This window comes from Alosa alosa, chromosome 22 (genome assembly GCF_017589495.1).
Source record: "Alosa alosa isolate M-15738 ecotype Scorff River chromosome 22, AALO_Geno_1.1, whole genome shotgun sequence".
NCBI classification, from domain to species: domain Eukaryota; kingdom Metazoa; phylum Chordata; class Actinopteri; order Clupeiformes; family Clupeidae; genus Alosa; species Alosa alosa.
The window spans coordinates 1791717-1814453 of record NC_063210.1 but is presented as its reverse complement, the minus strand read 5'-3'; the positions used below and the strand labels follow the sequence as shown (position 1 = coordinate 1814453).

Sequence of the window (22737 nt, the reverse complement as noted above, 5' to 3'; positions counted from 1 at the left end):
GACATTTAAAACGAGACATTGAGAACTTTGAAAAAGCACTGGTAGTTTACGATTTAAACAGACAGTATCTTCACGAAGTTTAGCGTTTGCAGCCATCTTGAATTTAGTCGATATAAGTCGAAAGCAACGAAAGTAAGAATGAACAGGTATGATAAGGGGTCAGATTCCAAAAATAATTTAGTGGAAATGCATGGATTCCAGTTTCTTCTAGTAGCAGCAACTGGAATCCATGCATTTCCACTGAATTATTTTTGTTGGTAGCATCGGCTAACTAGCGCCAGATTTTGGAGTGCAGGGGACAAGCCGAGATGGGCTATGAGACAAACGTTCACACTCGGTATCATGTTTCAATACACTTTAGGTCAATATCACACCGGAATTCTCCTTTAAAATGTGTAAATAGTTAAAAAAAAGTAAGAAAAGTTCAAAGTTATTGAAATTGGGAGAAATAGAGAGATAGATAAAGTGAAGAAAAAGAAGTGAAAGAAAGTTGGGATGAGAAGTGAGCTATTCAGTTGAATGGAGAGGGACACACAGGAAGAGGTTCCATTCAAGTTGCTGCAGGCAGTCAGTGAGAGAGCACAGGTGCAGTTGATTGCATTCTATTTCCTTAATAGCCTATTATGATGTCATAAAGCCATGTCAAGTCTATGGAGAATTTTAAAGTTTAGTTTTTATTTAATATTTCAAAAAGTAAAAGTCGTAGAAATATGAAAAGTCATAGAATGAAAAATTAGAGCAAGAGCTACGTGACGAAATTTGAACCAAGTTTCTACTGGAAGAATAATAATAATAATAAGTCGGAAGAAGCCCGTGGAATAACAATACAGTGCATTTGCATGCACTGTAATAATAATAATAACTAGAAATGCAATTCCAAGGAATTACCAGTGCATGAAAATGCGAAAGTTGTGATGTAAAATATCATGTATCATAGTTAAAATAGATAATACAGAGATGGTTACTACGGTGATGCTAGGATAGACATGGTGGCTGCATAGCTTAATAAAAGTTGATAGTTCAAAAGTAGACTGTTTAAAAGCTGAATGTAGATAGTTTAAAAGTTGTTGATAGCCAGTAGATAGTTTAAAAGTTGTTGATAGACAGCTAGTTTAATAGATAGTTTAAAAGTAGACCGTTTAAAAGTTGAAGGTAAATAGTTTAAAAGTTGTTGACAGACTGGAAGTTTAATGAATGTGTATAGGTAGATATTTGACGATAATTTGACGAAAGTTGGAATGGCTCTATAGTTTGCTAGCAGTTATGCTAAGATTTGCTAACCATGCTACTTAGCTAATGTTTTATAGCAGTGTTAGCAATGCTAACATGCTAACCATGCTACTTAGCTAACTTAGCTAAAATTTTCTAGCAGTTTTGCTAAACATGTTAACTATGTTAGCAATGTTAACATGCTAACTATGCTAACCATGTGCTAAATCATTTTAGTAGTTATGTTAACTATGCTAACTAGCATGCTAACAATGCTAACTATGCTAACCATGTGATTTTGCGCTTGAAGACATGGGACACATAAGTATGCCGCGTGCGCGTGTGTGCGCGTGTGTGCGCGTGTGTGTGTGTGTGTGTGTGAGATGGGGGGGGTCAGCTGCTGTGTAACCCACTCTGCCGGTCTTGTTTGCTGTCTCCTCAGGTGGTGAGGGTGAAGGTCTGTCCCTGTATCTGCAATGTGCCACCCTCCTGATTATCCCACCTAACAGGGACCTGCACCTAGTTAATTAGGTTATGTTAAATTATTTTGTTCCATTAAAGTTGTAATAGTTGTCATCTGAGGCAATAAATTAGGCTGTATTATATTTCTTGTGTGACACTTTTCCATTGGGAGAACAGGGTTGTGTTGACATTTAATAAAAAGCCTAGGCCATGATGTCTTTGGAATTTTGAGAGTAGCCTAAAATTCTATGGAGGTTCTGAGCCTGTTGATCGCCAACTACAGTACTAGTGTAACATCACAGATCCATTTATTTTCGTTGGATTTTTATATTTTTTCCTGTGGAATGAGTATACTGTTTGATGAAAAGAATGGCATATTGGCTGAAGTCATAACCTGGGGGAATAATTGATTGCCAATGAAGTAAAGATAAAAAAAATTGAAAAAAAGTGAGAAAACGCCTATTTTTTTTGCATTAAATTGATGCAAAATCATGTAGAAATGTGTTTTAAGAGTTATTTGTTCAGTGGATGTTGTCAGCACATGTGTTCTGTGCACCTGGGATGCATTTATTGACAGCCTACCCAACCCACTGAGGAGTCGAGGGGAAAAAAAACATTTTTCACATTTTTCTGATAAAAAAGATACACTAAAATGGCCACATTTTTTTCGCGATATTTCCGGCAGAGCAGACCCTCAAATTTGTGTTTCTTAGGGTCAAAGTTAACAGGAAAAACACAAATAAAAAGTATGGCAGACAATGTCAGGTCCAACCCACTTTTGAGACTTTGGCTCCCCGACTATGAGAGATATTTCAATGGTGACAAAACATCTAAACATTTTGACTTGCAGTGCTTAGCCTACACAATGCCAAAGGGACGATGCATTTTGGGGGCACTGACTATTTATATGAGAAAGAAATTTAGTTTTGTTTTGACACATGAGTGAATTGTTTTTGGCGAGATATGAGCTTTTGCAGGTGAACCGTGGTGTTGTACTGAACCATTCAGGTTATTTTGGCAAACGCACCAAGAGTGTTGAGAACGGTGTTACCAGATATACGGTTTCTGAGATTCTGAGTTTCCAGGGCGGAGTTTAGCGTGAATATTTATGAACGGAGGATGTCGTGAGCGAGTGCCTAGACGCCCATTGCTGAAGCGTGAATGAAATGGAACGCAAAATGTCGTCAAAGAAAGTATAAGACCACGGAGTTTTAACACGTTCTTGGATGTTGTCATGTGTTAGTCATACTATCCATTAATATGTCGTGTTCGAGTTTAGATGCAATTTGGCGTTTGTTATCTTGTGTCGCAGCCAGTCAAACAAAACTTTGTGTCAGATTCAGTGGGTCGTCGCTTACCATTAAGGATATTGGTGATTTTTACACAGCCTAGCTAGGCTATTATGTTTTTGTCGTTTTGATTGTAGCCTAGCCTCTGTGCATCTGTAGTGATGTTAGCCCAGGCAGCAACATAGCCTACATCAGATTGACCCACTGTATAGCCTACAACACAAATGTCTGTGCAATAAATAGCCCATGTTGCCTGTGTATGTCCTAACTCTGAACAAATGGTCTGTCATTGCCCTCATACACATGTGATATGTTATTCTAAAACACATAATCTATAGGAATTACACATAACTAAACACACAAAAAACACACTCAAGACAAAAAACATTGGCTTGACATCAGTATTAACTCAAAGTTAAACAATATTATCACACCAAAATACCCACAGAGTATTGTGTGCAAGAATAAGGATATGCAAAATAAAGTTTGGGTAATCAGCCTTCAAAAGGCAGAAACGGGGTGCCCTGTCTATCTATTGTACAGCAGTTTATTCTTTTCAATTTTACATTGTAAGAGGGAGTCTGGCCAAGTTAGCCTAATATCCTTAGGGAATAGAACATAAGAGCAGATTTGGTCGAAAATGTAAATTCATAGGCATATGCATATAGAACAGCATGATAAGAGCCTGTCTGGCATCAAATACACAAGTGGAGTGGTGTGTTTTGGTGAGTGCTGGTGAACATATTTTCATCACAGCAGGCAACTAACTTGTCATCTTGATGATACACTACAATAAGAAATCAATAATTCATATTATAATGAACATAAACATAAATCTGTTGTCTGTTTCTCTGTTCCTACCTGAAGGACCTAACTGTTCCTACTTTCAAAGCGATAAGACCTGTTCAAAATGCCATTAACTCTTAATAGAGTGTATAGGCTTTCAAAATGATTTTGGAAGGTAAAAACTCTTCAGGGGTCCTTTATGGATTACATGACTCATTTGGGGTTTTGAAGGGCCAGATTACTACTACCTGTTATAATCAGCCCATATGTAGTCATTCACCTCAATCTGATTAACTTTACGTTATAGCCCCCATCATCCTCATTGAGCACATAGGTACTTGTAAAGTACTACTTAATTGCATTTGTAACCATTACCTTTTGAATATACAGATTCTATATGACCATACCCCACATTAATAACATTAACCCATTCATCTTGTGTATCTGAAGGACTTCTGTAAGTAGGCATCATCCATGTAAAGCTAGACAGTGTTTGTAAGGTAATAAAGCATACTGACTTAATGTAGTTATGACCTTTATGGATAAACATAAACAATATACTGTAAGTGCATGGCCCATATTGATGCCCGGCTTCCCTAATGGTACAATAACAACATGATTGTATAAAACAAGTTTTATTATTTCACAAGACTCCAAGATATCAGAATGCCCAATAAAGTCAAGTCAAGTCAAGTCAACTTTATTTCTATAGCACATTTAAAAACAACTGAGTTGAACCAAATTGCTTACAAACAAACATAAAACAATGACAATGGTACAACAACAATATAATATAACATGGAGGGAAAATAAATAAATAATTGAAATAATAAACAAATTGGTCAAAAATAAAATAAAGAATAAAGAGTGTGTATGTGTGTGTGTGTGTGTGGGGGGGGTATTAAGGTAGATTAAAAGCTTGGGAGAAAATGAAAGTCTTTAAGTTAGACTTAAAGCAGTCAATGGTTGGAGAGGACTTAATATGTACAGGTAGACTATTCCAGAGTTGGGGGCAACAGAGAAGGCTCTATCACCCTTAGTCTTAAGGTGTGTTTTGGGGATATAGAGAAAAGTATATATACAGTATGTAAGTAAGTACATATAAAGTATGCCTTAATCTTAATGATCTGTTTTGGCAACAGAGGTAGCTGGGCATTGTAATGCAGCACAAGTAAATTTGTCAAACTAGGCTAACATGTTTGTGTAGGTAAGCATGCATGACCAAACCTCGAAACTCATTGGACATCACACACAAAAAAAAAAAACAGATGATGTACTGACACTTAAAAGACATCTACCATGATGTCCCACTGACATTACAACTTTAAGTGCTAAATAGCCCATTTAAACAGGGTTAAATGAAAGTAGTGACAATTTGATAGGCTGTAGGATAGCCTGCCTGTCTAGGCTACACAAGATCAAAACATATATGCCAAATTGCATAATCGTACACTTACTCGACCACCAGTGGTCGTCGAAATTGACACGTTTTTCCACAATAACCCATATCAACATTCAAAAACGTGTTAAAATTGCTGTAGTCTTCTAGCTTCTTTAACAACATTTTCAGTTCCATTTGAGTCACGCTTCATGAATGCTCTCTAGGCACGCGCGCACAACCATAAATATTCACGCTAAACTTCACCTGACTCCACCCATGGAAACCCAGAAACCGTATATCTGGTAACAACGGCTGGTCTGTTTCAATAAATGAACCAAATATTGAGCAGGATCTTTGCCATTTTCGTGGCACTGACTCTTTATGTGGGAAAGGAATTTAGTTTTGAAGCACGAGTGAAACGTTTTGAGAGATTTGCAAGTGAGCATTGGTGTTGTGCGGAACTGTAAGGCCGTTTTGCCAAATTATCTTAGTGTTTTGAGAATGTAATTTCTGTTTTAAGCAATGAGCCAAACCAAATAGAGAAAAACTGTAAACCCTAAGTGTTGATTTGCTGTCTATGGGGGGTTAAGCCAGGGTACATTGATACATTCTCACAGCCATTCTCATTTGGGGGAGGGTCTATCTTTGCCCCGACTGGCAGTATACCGGAAGAGATTTTGTAAAAAGAGGAGATAACATTAGCTAACTAATTTCCTCGAAATAACTGGTCTTCTTTGCAGCGGAGTGAGGGGCTCATTTGTTTAAGTCATCAAGAAATGGTTGTTACCCTCGGGTAAAACAACAGTTAGGGATCGACAATCTTTTTGTAAATTAGCTATTTCTAGCTATTTAGCTAGCTTGGTGGAGCTAAAGTTGCTCCACCAAGAAAGCTGCTTCCTCGTTTTGGACATCCTTGTAACGTTAACGTTAGGAATACCAACCAAGCTAAGTCAGCTAACTTAGGTACAAAGGAACTAAAAGTTAGTCCAGGATTCGTAACCGCTTTGTCGACTCTCGGAAAAGCGAAAATCATCCAGGTACGTTAATGTCATCTTTACATTTCCTGGCTGTCCCAACAGGTGCTGTGTCTACAGGTGTTGTTTTGAGCCAAGTCAGTGAGAGCTGCGCTAACTCATATTTTAACGTTAACTTGACCAGGATTATCTTGCTTGCAGAGTGATGTTAGGTTACTAGAGATCAAGCGTAGCCAATAAATTAATAACAAGGAACACTTTCATTGTTGGCTAGTTGCTATTCAATAACATTTGCTCGATTGAAAGCTAATTATCGCTAGCTAACCAGCTGGACATCCAACTGGCTGAAGTTAGCTCGGTTGGTAAGTTAGCTTTAACGTTACCGTTAAGATAAAAAAAGAAAAACAATTCTATCAAAGGCCTGTATACTTCAGCAGTTACAAGTATTCTTTAAGTCCATCGTCACATAATCTGTCAAGGTAATACCGGTATCGTGTAATCATAGCAAAAATGACTGTAGCTGGCATATTCACAACTTAGTCGAGTGTTTGTTAACGTTAGCTAACGTTAAATCAGGTGACGTTTGGCTGCTAGCTAGATAACGTTAGCTAAGCAGATGTTTCGTTAGCTGACTGGTCTCGATGACTAACGCTAATATTTCCTCCAGCATTTAACGTTTGCTTATGTTGCTCACCACCAGGTTATCAGTGATTGCAGTTGACTAGGTTAATTAGCGCAGATTTTTTATTTGTTCTGGCAACAAACTCCTTTATGTATAGCAAACGTATATCATCACAGCGTGTGTAACTGCTAGCGCATCACCACCTAACATAGTGCAGTTGATTATGGTAAAGTTAGTGTAAGTATATTGCTATCAATTAACGTATGTAGTTTATACTGCGCTTTCTCTTAAGTGTTAGGGAAGTGGTTGGTTGTCTATAATTTGTACAATGGTGTATGTAATGTTTGGCTGTGCTGACCCTGGCTATCGCCATTATGCGTCTATGTTCGTGTAGGCCTAACTTTAGAGGTGTGTCCCCTCTTCAGGTGTGTAACGTTACTGAGTCAGATGTCTACCAGGAAGCAATGGATGGTTGTGTTTATCTGTCTAACCGGTTTGTCGAGTAATAAATAGCTTGTTTGTATATGAGTTTGTAATTCTAGAAGACATTCAATACATCACACTTTGCCCCGACACACTTTATACGTTTTAGTCTATTGCTGCTAGAAATGTTAGGCCTGGCAGTCAAGATAACTTCACACTTTATTTATCTAAATCTTGCTCTTATTATTATTCTGATTATTTTTTCACTTTATTTGATGGTAATTTATTTGCACCGGTCACTACACAGTATTATGTATGTACAGTACCCTCCAGAATTATTGGCACCTTTGGTGATGTTGACTAAAAACAGGGAAAAAAAAAAATCTTTTGATTCATTGTACTCTCACAATGAAAACAACAAGGAAAAATCCACCCTTGAAGGGAAGAAAATCTCATAAAGAAATAAATATTTTTAACGAAAGCATGTTGCTCACAATTATTGGCACCCCTACAAAATCTTACATACAAAACCTAACAGAAGCATTTCCCTATCTAATTTCAACTTCATAGTTCATTACTTTGTTTTTCACTAAGGTATGAAAATAAAGTGACAGGCAAAATCCTCTTGTCATTTTTCAACATTAGAAAGATGAGAGAATACACAAAATTTAAATAAAAAGAAAGGTGACATTTGTAAGTCAGGGAATGTTAATAAAAACTAGGTACTTTGTTGAAAATGTCTATATTTACAGTTAAAGGTGCGATTTGTAGGATTGTTACTGAACGTTATGTAGGCCAAAATCAAAACACTGGTGAATGTTCTCAAGACTACCAGACGCGATCCTCTTCTGGGTTGCCAGATGTAATGAAGACCTAGCTAACGTTAGTTGACCTGCAGCTGCTTGGCCAGCTCTGCGTCAGACTTGATATTCTTCATTTGATGAAGATGTCACCATCTCAGGAAGCTCCTCCGATGTCCACTTAATTTGTTTCTTGTTTTAATTTTGGAAATTTGCCTGCCTCTCGTAGGCGTTCATGACTACAACTGACAGCTGTTGACAGTTGGCCTTTGCTAATTTGGCAACCCAAATAGGAGGACGCGCTAGCCCATTATTAATACGAGATTCCGCCCCGTAGAATTCCAAGAGATTCCGCCCCGTAACTCATTTTTTTCATGGGTTTTACGGGGTTTTACGGGATAGAGTAATGTTGTCAAATAAGCCATTACTTCAATTCATCGTGTTTCCTTACTCTCTGACAACATATGGTGATCATTTTTGGAATGGTTACAGTTTATTTTCCATTATTTCCTACATACTGGACCTTTAAAACAACTATTTAAAAGGTTCTAATCAACTGGAAATGTAACAAACATGCTTGGACAAAGACCCATGGTTATGTTGCCCCCACGTACAGTATGGATGATGGATGGTGAGAATTCCATGAGGACCACTATTGGAGAGTTACAGACAAAGGTGTCATCTTGGGGTCACCAGGTCCCCCAAACAGTCTTCAAAAGTGACCACTGCTAATAGCTTATTTAGAGGGCATGCTAGGTAAATGTCTGTCCAGTCATTTAATTACCAATGTAAACGGCAGGAGTTACTGAATGGTATAGTGACTTTGTCTGAAAGTGTGTTCTATTGTCAGATGAAAAAAAAATTGCGCTCTTTGCCAAGGAACACTTTAGGTGTGTTTGGCGTACATAGAAGAATGACAATACTGAAAAGTACCCAATACCTAATAAGAATTATGGTGGAGAGGCTGTGCTATTGTGGGGCTGTTTTTATTCCCAAAGGCCTTCAGAATCTAATTAAGGTGCATGGTATCACAAACAACAAGAAAAACCTGAACATTTCAAAGGAAATCTGTCAATCTCTGCCAAGATACTAAACGTTGGTCATGTTTGGATCATTCATCAGGTCAGTGAACCACAACAAACGCCCAGGTCAAAACAAATATGGTTTACTGAACAAAAAATCAAGCTTCGGCCATTGCCATCTCAGTCCCATTAAACTCCATTGAAAAACAGTGGGGTGAGTCAAAGAGGAGAATGCACAAGTGTAGACCTAGGAATCTGGACGATCTGGGGAGATTTTGTAAAGACAAACAGTCTGAAATCTCTTGCTTTGTATTCTCCAACTCTATGGGGTGTCATAGGTAAATATTACAAGCTGTTTTATTGGCAAAGGGAGGCTTAAGAAGGTATTATAAGCAGGGGTGGCAATAATTGTGAGCAACGAGTTTTTGTTAAAAATTATTTCTTCTTAAATCAGGTGTATCTGTTCTATTTCTCACAAGGCTCTGAAAATGTCGGTTGACGTGAAAGGTCGGTAAAGGAGTGATTTTTTTTCGAATTTCTGAGAGGGTGACCTAGGAAGGGCTACCGAATATCCCAGTTTTTTTTAAACAGGTTGGTCTAAAAAACCTTTAGAAAAATGTCTAATTTAGACTGCAATTTCATTTTGCTACCCCACCGATATTTTTGGTGACCCCCAGTTTAAGAACCTCTGAACTAGCCTATGTGGTACACCCCTCTGCTTTAAGCATACATCTTGAAGTGTTTATGTTTGCTAACTGTATAGAATGTGGTGCTATCAGAGCATGACCATAGAGATGGTGCATGACGAGCAGTGATGCCTTAGCCTAGAAATCTAGACGCACCCTAGCGGCGGCAAATTAATTTGCTCAGCCTGTACGTCTAGTTATCAAACCATAGGGATTTCTATTGGCTGACGCCGTGGACGTCATCCAATCACAGCGCTCTATTTTGTTAGTCTTAAGGCGGGCCTAACAGGATAACGACAGTCCTGCGACGGTGAACAACAAGGAAGGTGGCTATGGCGAACGAAGAGCGGTTGTTTGAATCGGCGTTGGCGTCAACTTTGGAGGAGTTGGACTTGTGCTTTTCTTTGAAAGTTGAGCAACACAATGCACTTAAGTCATTCCTTTCGAAGAAGGATGTATTTGCCGTTTTGCCGACAGGATACGGATATGGTCGTAGCGCTGGCCTATTGCATGCCTAGGCAGTTTGAAAGACAATTCTCTGCCCGCCTGGATTAAGCGAGGTGAATGGTTTGATTCCAGACTATACATTTGAATGATATAGGATGGCCCGCCAGGCTAGTGATGCCTTGTATTAAAAAAAAATGCAGGATATGAAAAAATGCAACCATACATATCACAATTTTGAACACGCATGAACCCTGAGCAGACTCTCATGGCACACTAGTCCAATACCAGATATTTTACAGTCTATTGATTACTTTAACCTGAAACTAACAAATGGTTGGAAATGGAATCACCTTCTAGGCCTATTTGTTTAACTTAAAAAATGGCCTTAAACTAGATTATCTTTTTAATCTCTGTTTGTCTTTCCCAGGAAACTGACTGGTAAAATAGGAGTGGACATAGCGGGGCAATAGCACTCGCTCTGTGAGGATGAAGAGGTTTCGCCGGCATGGCCATGATTCTCAACGTGACAAGCTAAAGCAGGAACTGTATCAGTTCAACAAGGTATGCAAGTACAACATAGACAATGGCAGGTGTCATTTCCCACCATCTCACTGTTCTCATTCTGCTTTTCAGACTGTGGAGCATGGCTTCCCTCACCAACCCAGTGCTCTGGGTTACAGCCCTGATTTAGATCTGCTTGCAATTGGCACTCGTTCTGGGGCCATCAAACTGTATCCTTTAACAGAATCAGCCTGTAGTGTGCCTGTCTTTTTAACCTTGTTACTGTAAAAAATATATACTTAATTTATTTTACGGAGGTACCCAACTAAGTCATTCTTGGTCATGGGGGAAACAAATCTACCAGTTGTATTGACAATCAGGTTTAATAATTATTTTTTAATTGTACATGTTATGAAGGATTATTAATAGAATGCGTTCAGCACAGTTATCCTCTACCACAAGTAATGATGAATGCTAAAAGTGATGATAAACATAAGAATCAACATTCATGTACAACATAGAATGGAACAATTTTTTACTTTGGCTTTGTTGAATAAGGATAGTTCGGTGCACGGGCACAAAGCTACTGTGAAGCGGAAGCACAGTTATTCCCTACTTTATATGCAGTGTCGGACTTCGAAATGACACCTGTAAAACGGGCAAATCTGAATAAAGACAGACTGGGACGCAAATACAGGGTATTATACACGTTATGGTACCACTTTGAGTGGGAGATTCAGATATAAGTTGCTGGAGCCTATTGTGAGCTTTTGCTGGTAGCCACTCTGTAAAGCTTACTTAATTATTCATTTGGGTGCTAGATAAGCATGAGGGGTTGATGGATATCTGCTAAAATGGAGCGTTTTATTTTCCAGCCTAATTATAGGGTTGTAAATGGGCTTGTGAAATAGAAGCTGTTTATGGTGATATCTTTTATGTTACAATCATTACAGTTATTTAGATAACGTTTTATTTGTAGATCATTTTATTCTTATGTAATGAGTTTTGTTAGAAGCTGGCATAAGCATATGAATCATTTGTCAAACCATCAGATGGTGTTTAATACAGTGACGTTATAGGCCCGAAATTTAAAAATACACTCATAGTCTTTGTTTTGTTTTGTTTCAGTCATGAAATTGTACCAATCGAGTACTGGCTAAAGTGGTAATACATTTGCAACCTATGTGTATGCTAGAATGGAAGGGGGGTAAATGAGAATGAACCTTTCTAGACCAGTGCAGCACAAAGGGAGATGTAAATATGTGTAACGGAGGCAGACTGAGCTAGCGTGCTAGTTGCCCGTGTAAATCCTCACAGCCCTAACCTTAAGAACGCTTCTAACAGCTGAGTTGGAAGCCTGGGCTTTTAGCTCAGTGGTTAGAGCATTTGTCTTCCATGCCGGTGTGTGTGTGTCAAGGTGGCGGGTTCGAGGCCCGTGGCCCGTGAACGAACCGACCTTGTGACATTGGTGCCGTGACCCGGATGGGAGGATTTAGGGAGGTGAGTGTAACAGAGGCCGACTGAGCTAGCGTGCTAGTTGCCGGTGTAAATCCTCACAGCCCTAACCATTCAATGTCACAAGGTCGGTTTGTTCGCCGACGAACGGGGGATGAACGCTCTAACCACTGAGCTAAAAGCCCAGGCTTCCAACTCAGCGGTTAGAAGCGTTCTTAAGGTTAGGGCTGTGAGGATTTACACGGGCAACTAGCATGCTAGCTCAGTCTGCCTCCGTTACATATGCCATTACTTGTATTTTCATTCACTGCCTCTACATAGCAGTCATGAAATTTACCACAGGGCCATTGGCTACTGTGTTTCATTTATATGTTTGAGTTTTTCTTATCGAAGTTTAAGATATGGAGCCCCAGGTGTGGAATTTATGGGGCTTCATGATGAGAATGCCACAGTTACTCAGGTGCACTTCTTGCCCCACCAGGTACGTTTTCTAGCATCATTCTGTCACTCTTGGCTCTTTTTAGAGAGGGGATGGTTTGAAAACTAAATTTGTATTTTTTTTTTTTTTAAAGCTGGAATTGGTGACTCTGCTGGATGACAACAGTCTGCACATGTGGACTCTAAGAGCCCACCATGGTGTGTCTGAGCTTCTGGAAGTGGGTCGTTTCACTCTCACTGGACCACCTGGGTAAGATGGCTCTATAAGGCTGATTTTTGGTCCAGGTGCTCAAATGAAGAAGTATTGTTGTCAACAGATGTTGTAGGATTTCAGTCCTGCACCATCAGCAGATTGTCTAATAGAATGTCACCTAGTCTCTATAACAACTTGTACATTTTCTAATGTTTATCTCGGTCACACTAGCTCTGGTAGAATTTTTAGTTCATATCCAAGCGCCGTTTCAAATTTGGTCTATCATATTTTGTCAAGTGAAACTTGTTGCTTAGACAGTAAATTGGCCTTTACACACATGCCTGTAGATGTGCAGGCATACATTTACATCACACATTAAATGTTTTAAATGCTTTAAACACTGCCTTAAAATACTTCAAATTTGGTACGAGTATTTACCTGGGCTCTGACTTCCAAAATTAAATCAATTCATCAGTTCAAGGTCACATTGACCATATGTATGTCCCTTTTTGTGAATGCCATATCTCAAGAATGCCTTGAAGCATGTTCTTCAGATTTATTATAAATGTTCACATGGACTAGATTTTTTCAAAACTATAATCTATGTATTAACATGCCTCGCCACACAAATGTCTGTCAACCAGAAATTCGCAGCTACGCGGAGGCATACCACCCCAACACAGTAATTCTCTTTTATTTTTATGACAGTGCTCCACCCAGCGTGACACGGGTAACTACAGTGTTGGCACATTCATCAGGTGAATGGCTTCTGCTGGGAACTGAGGGTGGCCATGTCTTTGTGGTAGAGGTGCCTGGTTTTCGGGAACTTGAGGAGAGGAACATCAGTGTGGAAGATGTCCAGGCCAGGTAGAACATCCCCTTTCCATCTAATTCATACACACACTTGTATACAATACATTTTCAATCCACTATATTTTTTATACACCCTATTTATTTGCATTTTCCATTTTTAAGTGAAACTAAAATTATGTAATTGTATGTGCATTTAAATTGTAAATACTACCCTTGCATGTTTACAGGGTAATTTAATACAGTCACTTTACTATGTTTGTTTCAGTGTGCTGCATCTATTGGGATCATTTATTTTCCATTTCAAGGATAGTCTATTGATTAGATGTCTAAATGAATCGGCAACTATCTTGATAATTGTTTAATTGGTTTGATTTGTTTGGCCAAAATTCAAATTCTTCTAATTCTCGCTAATTTGGTTATTTTCTGGTTTCTTCACTGCTTAACCCAGTAAGTTGAATATCTTTAGTAGGGTGAGGGCAAAGCAAGACCTTTAGGGTTTTTGGGCTTTTGGAATCACTGATCGGTATTTTCACCATTTTTTGACATATTTTGACATAAAACAGACAACCTATTAACTCATTGAATGCCAGGCTGTTTTCGGGAGCTTTGTCCTAGAGTGCCAGCAATCAAGACCATTGTTGATTTTTGTACAGCCACAGCATATTCTGTGTTATAGCTATGAACACATACAATAGCTCGATTAAAAGGTGAGACTTTAAGCTCTCTTTTCTAGAAATGGAGATGTAACGTCTTTCATGAAATATGAAGTGTTGCATGTTACTTATTTGTGTAAACTTTCCGGGAAGTGATCAGCGAGACCTGGCGAGACTGCCACCTTGTGATAGACCCACGAAAATGGCCTGGTTTTGACCTGACGTGCATGCGTCACTGATTCGACCCAAAGCGGCAACAGAGTTATGATAAAATGTCCAGATAAAATGTCCAGATTGTGCGTTTTCATGAGTTTCACGATCGTCATATATTTCATTTCCATTCATCACAGAGTTCCAAAATCACATAAAAGGTGTGTTAGAGTGTCTAGTTTCGTAATTAAAAAAAAAAAAGCTAAAAACGTAATATTACGTTTTTGGCACTCAACACATGGGAAGGAAAAACGTAATATTACGTTTTTAGCTTTTCTTTTTTTTTAAACGTAATATTACGTTTTTGGCACTCAACACATGGGAAGGAAAAACGTAATATTACGTTTTTGGCACTCAATGAGTTAATTGAAAAAATAATTGACTGTTAAATGGACTAGAGTTCCAAGAGTTTAAATAATGTTAGTCTTTGTTTTCAGTTACTTATTTCTGGTTTTGAAATAAGATGTGGATGCAGATATGTGTTGCACATTCCAGTAGTAATCTTCACTTATTCTGTTAGAATCCCAGAGGAGTATGTTACCCGCCGAAACCTGGAGTGTGTGGAGGCCTTGCAGGAGAAACCCTTGAATCCGAGGCTGGTGCTGATTGGCTATGGTCGTGGTCTCATGGTGCTGTGGGACCTGGATAGACAGTGTGCCCTCCAGCACTTCCTGGGCACTCAGGTACTAAACGCTGTTTAATTTATGTGCTTTGCTCATTGATTTACTTATGAATACTGTTATTGTATTTAGCAGACACTTTTGTTCATAGTGGCTTGGAAAACATTTGATAAAAACAACAGTTAAAAAAAAAATCCAGTGAGCAAAATAACAATAATATAATACACATTTTAGTAAAACTATAATAGTATCATGATAATCAGCATAAAAATAATGGCAAATACCAAAACTATGATGGCTATGATATTACTACTATTACTATGATGACTATGATACTGTGAAATATGCCTCAAACAACTGAACTAGTTAAACACCAGTAGTTGAGGTAGCATTAAGTAATAAAGTGTTTTCTCTGTAGCAATTGGAGAGTGTATGGTGGATGGAAGATGGAGAGCAAATACTTAGTTCTCATAGTGATGGCAGCTATTGTTGCTGGCTGACAACGGAAGGTGATGTGCAGTCCCAGCCTGAAAAGCAGGATACTCCTTACGGTAAGATGACGTCCTGATCATATGCAGCAAGTCTATTCTATGTTGGAATAGTTGACTGCAGTAACATTTTATTTTAAGTCAAAACAAAAGTTGTCCACCAAATTGTCATAAAAGTAACTACTGCTTTCCTCATTCACACACAGGTTCTTTCCCCTGTAAAGCCATTTCCAAAGTTCTTCAGTTTCCCACAAAACAAGGGTATGTTTATTTGGGCTGTAACTAATGTGAGAGATGTACGTTTTTCTCTTTGTGTCATTAACCCAGAGTTTTTCACATGACCTTCTCCAGTTAATAATTAACCACATGTCTGCCAAAGGAAACACAGTTTGTCGTATTTTTGCGGTACAGGACTCGACTGACACTTAAACAGTGCAGCCTATTAGTCAGACTCTGGGCTGTATTTTGCACACTGGCACATGGCGTAAAACTTGTTTTCCACCCGCGCAAAGTTTAATTCGGTATTTTGCACGTTTATTTTTTAAACAATGCACCCAGGGGTGTGGCAATTAACAACCTGGGGGGGGGGCATTGTCTAAAAATCGCTATTGTACTCCTGGTCAGAAGTCTATGGCGAGTTGTTTATATGTTATTTTAAGAGCGCATTGTCAACAGTCTATCATTCATGAACACACACCAGCGCACGTCCATGCAAAACATTACAAATTGCATGATTACAATGGGAAACATAATTAGAATAAAGATATTACGAAATACTGTACATCTCATGATGAGTAGTTATTCATCATCATTTGCAAATTGGTAATGACAGTTAAAAGTGATTATGGGAGAGGAGAGAGACACGTGTAGAGCACAGCTGAAGACGCACTGTCACGAGATATAAGCAACTCCTCTGCAGGATAAATGTTGTTTTATTCAGTCATTTGAGCAATATTAAGGTAAGTGTTGCTTTTTCCAGCCTATGTTTTCGATGGTAACCCATTGTCAGTCAATAGTGAAAGTAACTGCATATAACTGTCTTGTCGTTGACTGACACCTTGGTGAAGTTAGTTTCACTTTGCCAATGAGTTCAAATAATAGACGAGGGCAAATGTGTGAAGGCTATGCTAGGTTTTAGTAAAGCATGGTTTAGGAATGACTATTCCATACAGTCTCGCAAGCAGCCTCCTTCAAATGCGCCGTTGAATGCCATAATACCGATGCATTTATTTGACATATCGCGCTTTGCGCCGTTAAAGGGAATGACAGATGTAATTCTCATTGGTTTAAATGATGTTACGCCCCAAACACAACCATATGACTGATTAAAAGACCTAGGAACACCTTGTTGCGCCATGCGCTCCACGTTTTATAACGAACCCCCCCCCCCATGTGAACTGGACATCCTACTAAATTTGAATAAACTTTTGACGAGTGACAATGCGCTTTTGAATGTCATGATGGGGCCCTTGATCTTTTTTCCCTCTCAGCATGCCATTTGTGTAATTTCTGCACCTATTTATCTGGTATTATTCATCTGCCACTTATGCACTTTGATTTCATTTAACTAGTTCTGCATTTATAGGAAAGAACAATAATATAATACCTTAATATAATATTTTATTATTTAAAATAAGTGAAATACAGAGTTATGCACCAGTAGGAAAGCACAAACATCCATTCTGCGTTTGGTTTTTAGAGAGGGTTGAGGTCATGCTGGAAAAGTATGTGGTGTTTGTTTGCTGTGTGTATTCTCAACTATTTTATGGGATCAAGTATAAGTATATATACTCTTTTGATCCCGTGAGGGAAATTTGGTCTCTGCATTTATCCCAATCTGTGAATTAGTGAAACACCCTCAGCACACAGTGAGGTGAAGCACACATTAATCCCGGCGCAGTGAGCTGCCTGCAACAACAACAACAGCGCTCGGGGAGCAGTGAGGGGTTAGGTGCCTTGCTCAAGGGCACTTCACATGAAGGCGCAAGACAATGTAGCTTGTGTATTGGCAGTAAGGTGTTTATAGTGTTATAGTCTGTACATTTCATTTTCAAAGGTTAATAGCAAAGATGTCTGTAGGCGTCATGTAATGTTCCTTTGTGAAAATGCCTTTTCTTATAATGGGGAGGGGGAACCATTAACCTCATGCAGTCAAATTAGGTATTGTACGCCATTTGAGATGCACAGGGTTTCCGCAGGGTCATAAAAAGTCTAAAATTTGATGATAAGAATGTTAGGCCTTAAAAAGTCATAAAAACTTCCGGATTTTCCATACAAGGTCATAAATTACATTTAGTCACGTCTTAAATTTATACACTCGTTTATTCATTGGTTCTACCATCGCCTTTTCCCCCCTGAGAAATACGCTGGCGGCTGCATTCATTCATTCCGCTTGATGGAGTTCTGTCTGAGGAATCTAGGTGTTATCACAGCGTTCCACAACTACAAGGTCAATGCGTCAGTGCAGCAAACAGACTTGTCGGAAGGATTTTCACTTTCACCGAAACCTGCGTGAACTCCGAACTCCCAAGCTTCACTGCCAATGTTTTCTTTTACAGTCTATGGTCTAGTGTATGGTCTAGCACCAGAAAAGGTTGAAGTGGGTTTCTGTGAAAGTCCGGCAATTAAATCTATTAAGAATGACGGTGTTTTGCAATAAGAGACATATGTCAGTATGCGCAAAGCATGCTTCTAGTGCTTTCTGTAGCCTATGTGTCTCTTCTCCATACATACATACTCGCAGCTTTGAAACTGCGTGTGTGATGCTGTGGCCTCACAGCAACAAATGATAGAAGGCTAATGTTAAATTGATTTGCTGACCCTACCTAGGGTATGGAATTTAGTTAATTTAGTCCTACTGTTGGGTATAATGACATTTTAGAAATGGGCTATTTTCCTCATTAACAAACTTTTAAATCTGGAGGGAGCTCCTTAACTTTCCCGTTAGCTCATGCTGCATCATGACAGTCATTTGAGTAGTGCTCACCAAAATCATAGAAATTAACATTGCTAGACACTTAGGCTATCTCCTCTATGATCCCAGAAAGATTTTCTTGAACTTGTTAGTCTTTTGAGGATTTATTTTATCTAATGACGGAATGATAGAAAACACAATGAATTGCATCTACCTATCCTTGCACTATGCGCAACTATGTTCCACTAGCCTAAATCCGTGAGATTGAAAGCAAATTATTTTCATGTTTCTCTTAAAGTGACAGGCGCTCAATTAGACATACACACTACCAATGTAATGACTTTACCAATGTAAAGTGTAGTAGTTTACAAATCAACATGATCTATTCAAATTACTAACTATTTTAGCTAACTATTATGCAGATCATAAAATATTAGAAATTATGGTAACACTTTAGAATAACATGTGCTTATTAGGTATTAACAGTGTATTATAAGCAGTTAACAATTAATTACTAACAATTATCCTTTAATAACATTAACTAACTGTTAACATGCAGCTTGTAAGTGTTAATAAGCAGCCTTTTAAGTTACTTACAAGCATATAGTTACAAGCATAAGAGTTAACAAGCAGCTTGTTAATGCTTGTTAATGGTGTATAAGACAAAGAGGTGGATAACTAATACGCTTATAAGACCTTTCTTACCTATTTATAGTAAATTTTGCAGCCCCCCCAATCTAAAGCGAGGACCATGTTGCCTATAGCTCCACAAGCCCGACCTTCTATCTCTATATATCTACTGTATCTATCTATCTAGCTTGGTTTAGCTGTGAGAAATGCCCCTTCAACATTGCTGCAGCGATCAGGAATCAAACCCCGGTCTCCTGCGTCATAGAGTGTGGAGGTCTGTGGGTGTTGAATACTGTGACTAATGACTGAAGTTATTTTTCGTAATTCGTATAGGTCATAACTTTAAATCATAATGGTCATAAAAAACGTCTTAAATTTGACTGACAGAACTCTGCAGAAACCCTTGATGCAGGTTGAGAGCCTTTCTGCTATCCATTTTTTGCATACCCAAGATGGCTCAATTGACCAAAACAGTTGGTCAATTTTGGCCATCAATTTCTTTTTAATCCATGCCAGTTTCCTAAATTTGAATTGTGTTGCTCTTGGTTCCTCCACAGGCCTCCATTCGTGATCTTCAGTGGGGGAATGCCACGTGCCAGCTATGGGGACAGGCACTGTATCTCTGTCATCCACAGCAAGACTCACATTGCACTTGATTTCACATCCCGCATTATTGACTTCTTTGTTATCAGAGAAGGAGAGCAGCATACAGGTAAATGTCCTTGCATATTAACACACCAGCAACACGCATCGCGCATCAAATAAGTAAAGTAAATAGACATGACCTAAAGTATTTATCTGTCTGTCTGTCTCTGTCTCTGTGTCTATCTGTCTCTGTTTGTCTCTCTATCTATCTATCTGTCTATCTGTGGGCATCATTGTAGGCGACCCCAGTGCTCTTGTGGTGTTGGTGGAGGAAGAGCTGGTGGTGGTGGATCTCCAGTCTGATGGATGGCCTGTCATTCAAACACCCTACCTGGTGCCACTGCATTGCTCAGCTATCACCTGCTCACATCATGTCTCCAGCATTCCCCTCAAGCTGTGGGAACGCATACTAGCTGCTGGTGATTTACAAAATACACACTACTCAAACAAGGTCTGTGGATTTTTTGTGTAAAACATGAAAAAAGTTAAATTACTGCAATGAAATGGTGCCCTTTCTCCTGTTGGTCTTAATATGTATTATGTTTATCCCTATTCCTCTTATTTGTCTTTAGCCCTGGCCAATCACTGGTGGACAGAATCTGGCCCCTGAACCACCACAGAGGGACCTCCTCCTTACAGGGTGTGTATATGTGTGTGGATGCCACTGGAACTAAAATGGCCATTGTAATATGCATTATGATTCCACTTCCTATTTTGGCTTGAGCATTTACAAGTGACACATTTGTTCAAAAGTCACAAGCCACAGTTTCACAAATTTGAGATTTGTTGAGTTTTTTTTTTAGATACAACTGATCATTTGTAAAGGGGACATGGGAGTATGCATAGATAACGGTATTATCAATTTAAAGTCATGTTTCCATTGTAATTTGTGGCTGTGCAGAGCTGTGGTGTACCACACTAATTTCTGTTTCCATTACAACTTTGACTGCACCACACCACGCTGAACCACGCTCAATATTTGACACGCTCAAAAAGAGACACGCTCAAAAAGAGCCACGCTCTTGAATTTCCCCTTGGGGATCAATAAAGTATCTATCTCTATCTCTATCTCTGTCTCTGTCTCTATCTCTATATCTCTGTCTCTGTCTCTGTCTCTCTCTCTCTCTCTCTCTCTCTCTCCAGGCGTTATTCGAGCTCACAGTTGATAAAGGCTGGGGCTTCATGCTGCCAGAAATGTGCTTACTTACAGGCTGATGGCCCCTCTGTGTTGTCCTGAATTCCGCCCACAATACCGCCTCAATGTTGAAGTCATACCCAAATCAAGGGAGAAAAGTTCAAGCATAGTATCAGAAGTTCCTGTTGCTGTCTTTTGCTCAGTGGAATGCGAACAAATTAAGTAGTGATGCACCGATATATCTGCAGGCTATCGGTATTGGCCGATATGGGCCTTTTTTGCTGCCATCTGCGAATCTGCCGATATTAGTGGTCAATATTTTCAAATATGCTGAACACGACTAAATCTCTGCGTCGCCAACCTATTCTAAGAGTGCAGATCTGAAAACTTTCCATAGGGAGTTGCAGCCTGCGTTGTTTTGTATTGAAATATGATTTAATGTAGGGGTGGTGTCGTAGATCTTGATTTGTGGCCTGCCTGCTTAAAAAATCTTTGGATAATCATGCAAATTGCTTTTGGTGGTTGTCTCACACTTCATCAGCTGAAATATTAAGCAGAGCCATGCTTTTGTGTTCTGACCATTTTCTTGGTTAATTGCAACGCTAGCAATGTTATTCTCTTAACTAACCGGACTCGGTTAATCCCACCTTCCACCTTGACACCATCTGAAGCGCAACTAAGTGCAGGTTTGTGGGAGGGTAAAGGTGAGGCCAAAGACCTGGGGACAATAGCCCTGAGGAAGCCCTGCGGAGGCACCATTAAGCACCAGTAGTGATCATGGGGAAGCCATTTGCCTCCACACTCCCACATTGGTGTTGGTTTGTTAGGTTCCCCTTCACTGTGAAGTGCTTTGAGTGTCTAGAAGAGCAGTATATAAAAATGTCACATGTTGTTAACCCAGCTTTGGGGCGACAGTGGGGACACGTCTAGCCCCTGCTCGCCCCTGTCTGCACGTCTTTGGGGCGATCGTCGGGAAGCTGCTAATGAAACACAAACATCAGGCTGTGTCAGGTCAATGAGCCAAGCGCACCTCAGCTCGGTGGGGCCACAAGTTTTCATGGAAACATGACAAAAGAAGCTTTTACAATTCCTCTGATGGGTTCCTTACAATAAGAGTTGCCTCGTAATATACTAGTTAGCCTGTTTGATTGCACCTTCAAAGATAATTTTGTCTCAATCTTTGCTTTACGTCAACAGACATGAAGATGGTACTGTACGTTTTTGGGACGCCTCTGGGGTCTGCCTGTATCCCATGTATAAGCTCAGCACTGCAGGGGTTTTCCACACAGATGCAGATCCAAATGACAACTTGAATCAGGGGGCAGAGGGAGAGTGGCCACCATTCCGCAAGGTAGCCCTGGAACTGACTTTAGTAGCAGTTAAACTATTTTATATTTTTGCGTGTGTGTTGATGTGGTGTATCTCTTTTACAAAACTAAAGTGGCTCTTGGTGTTGTAGGTTGGATGCTTTGATCCCTATAGTGATGACCCTCGACTTGGCATACAAAAGATCCATCTTTGTAAATACAGTGGTTACCTGACAGTAGCAGGCACAGCAGGACAGGTGAGATTTTCGCTCTGGTCATGTCAGATGGCTATATTTGCCGTCTTTACCAAGTCATCTGTGGTGGAATGGTAATCTGGCATACTTGGCATTATCCCAGTGGGCCGACTTGCCTTGTGTCGGATAGAATTTAATTTAGAACTTAATTTTAAACTTTTATGGTTCTTAGCAGACACTTTTGTCATACAATAATAACAATAATAGTAAATATTGTAATTAAAAATTAACAGTTTGAAGTAGCCATATATCCTATATAAAAATACTACTGATAATAGACTAAATGATTTAAGAATAATAACAATAGCAAATCATTACAATAGTAATAGCCATAAACATACACAAACCGAGACTCTGTAATGAGAATTAATTAGTTAGAT

At 39.2% G+C, this 22737-nt stretch overlaps 1 protein-coding gene across 3 annotated transcripts in view; it reads left to right on the top strand.

Annotated features, from left to right (window-relative positions):
- The first annotated feature begins 5603 nt into the window (after positions 1-5603).
- llgl2 (LLGL scribble cell polarity complex component 2) overlaps positions 5604-22737 on the top strand; it is a 28967-nt gene continuing 11833 nt past the window's right edge. For 2 of the 3 annotated variants that reach the window (XM_048233021.1, XM_048233020.1), the window contains exons 1-14: positions 5605-6164; positions 10529-10662; positions 10735-10832; positions 12457-12538; positions 12630-12745; positions 13397-13555; positions 14885-15047; positions 15403-15535; positions 15679-15733; positions 19574-19728; positions 19901-20112; positions 20234-20301; positions 21994-22147; positions 22256-22360. In XM_048233021.1, coding sequence (XP_048088978.1) covers positions 10588-10662; positions 10735-10832; positions 12457-12538; positions 12630-12745; positions 13397-13555; positions 14885-15047; positions 15403-15535; positions 15679-15733; positions 19574-19728; positions 19901-20112; positions 20234-20301; positions 21994-22147; positions 22256-22360 — 1575 coding nt within the window. In that variant the 5' untranslated portion in view covers positions 5605-6164; positions 10529-10587. Of the gene's footprint in view, positions 6165-10528; positions 10663-10734; positions 10833-12456; positions 12539-12629; positions 12746-13396; positions 13556-14884; positions 15048-15402; positions 15536-15678; positions 15734-19573; positions 19729-19900; positions 20113-20233; positions 20302-21993; positions 22148-22255; positions 22361-22737 lie in introns of all 3 variants that reach the window. The other variant, XR_007192348.1, reaches the window with a different exon arrangement.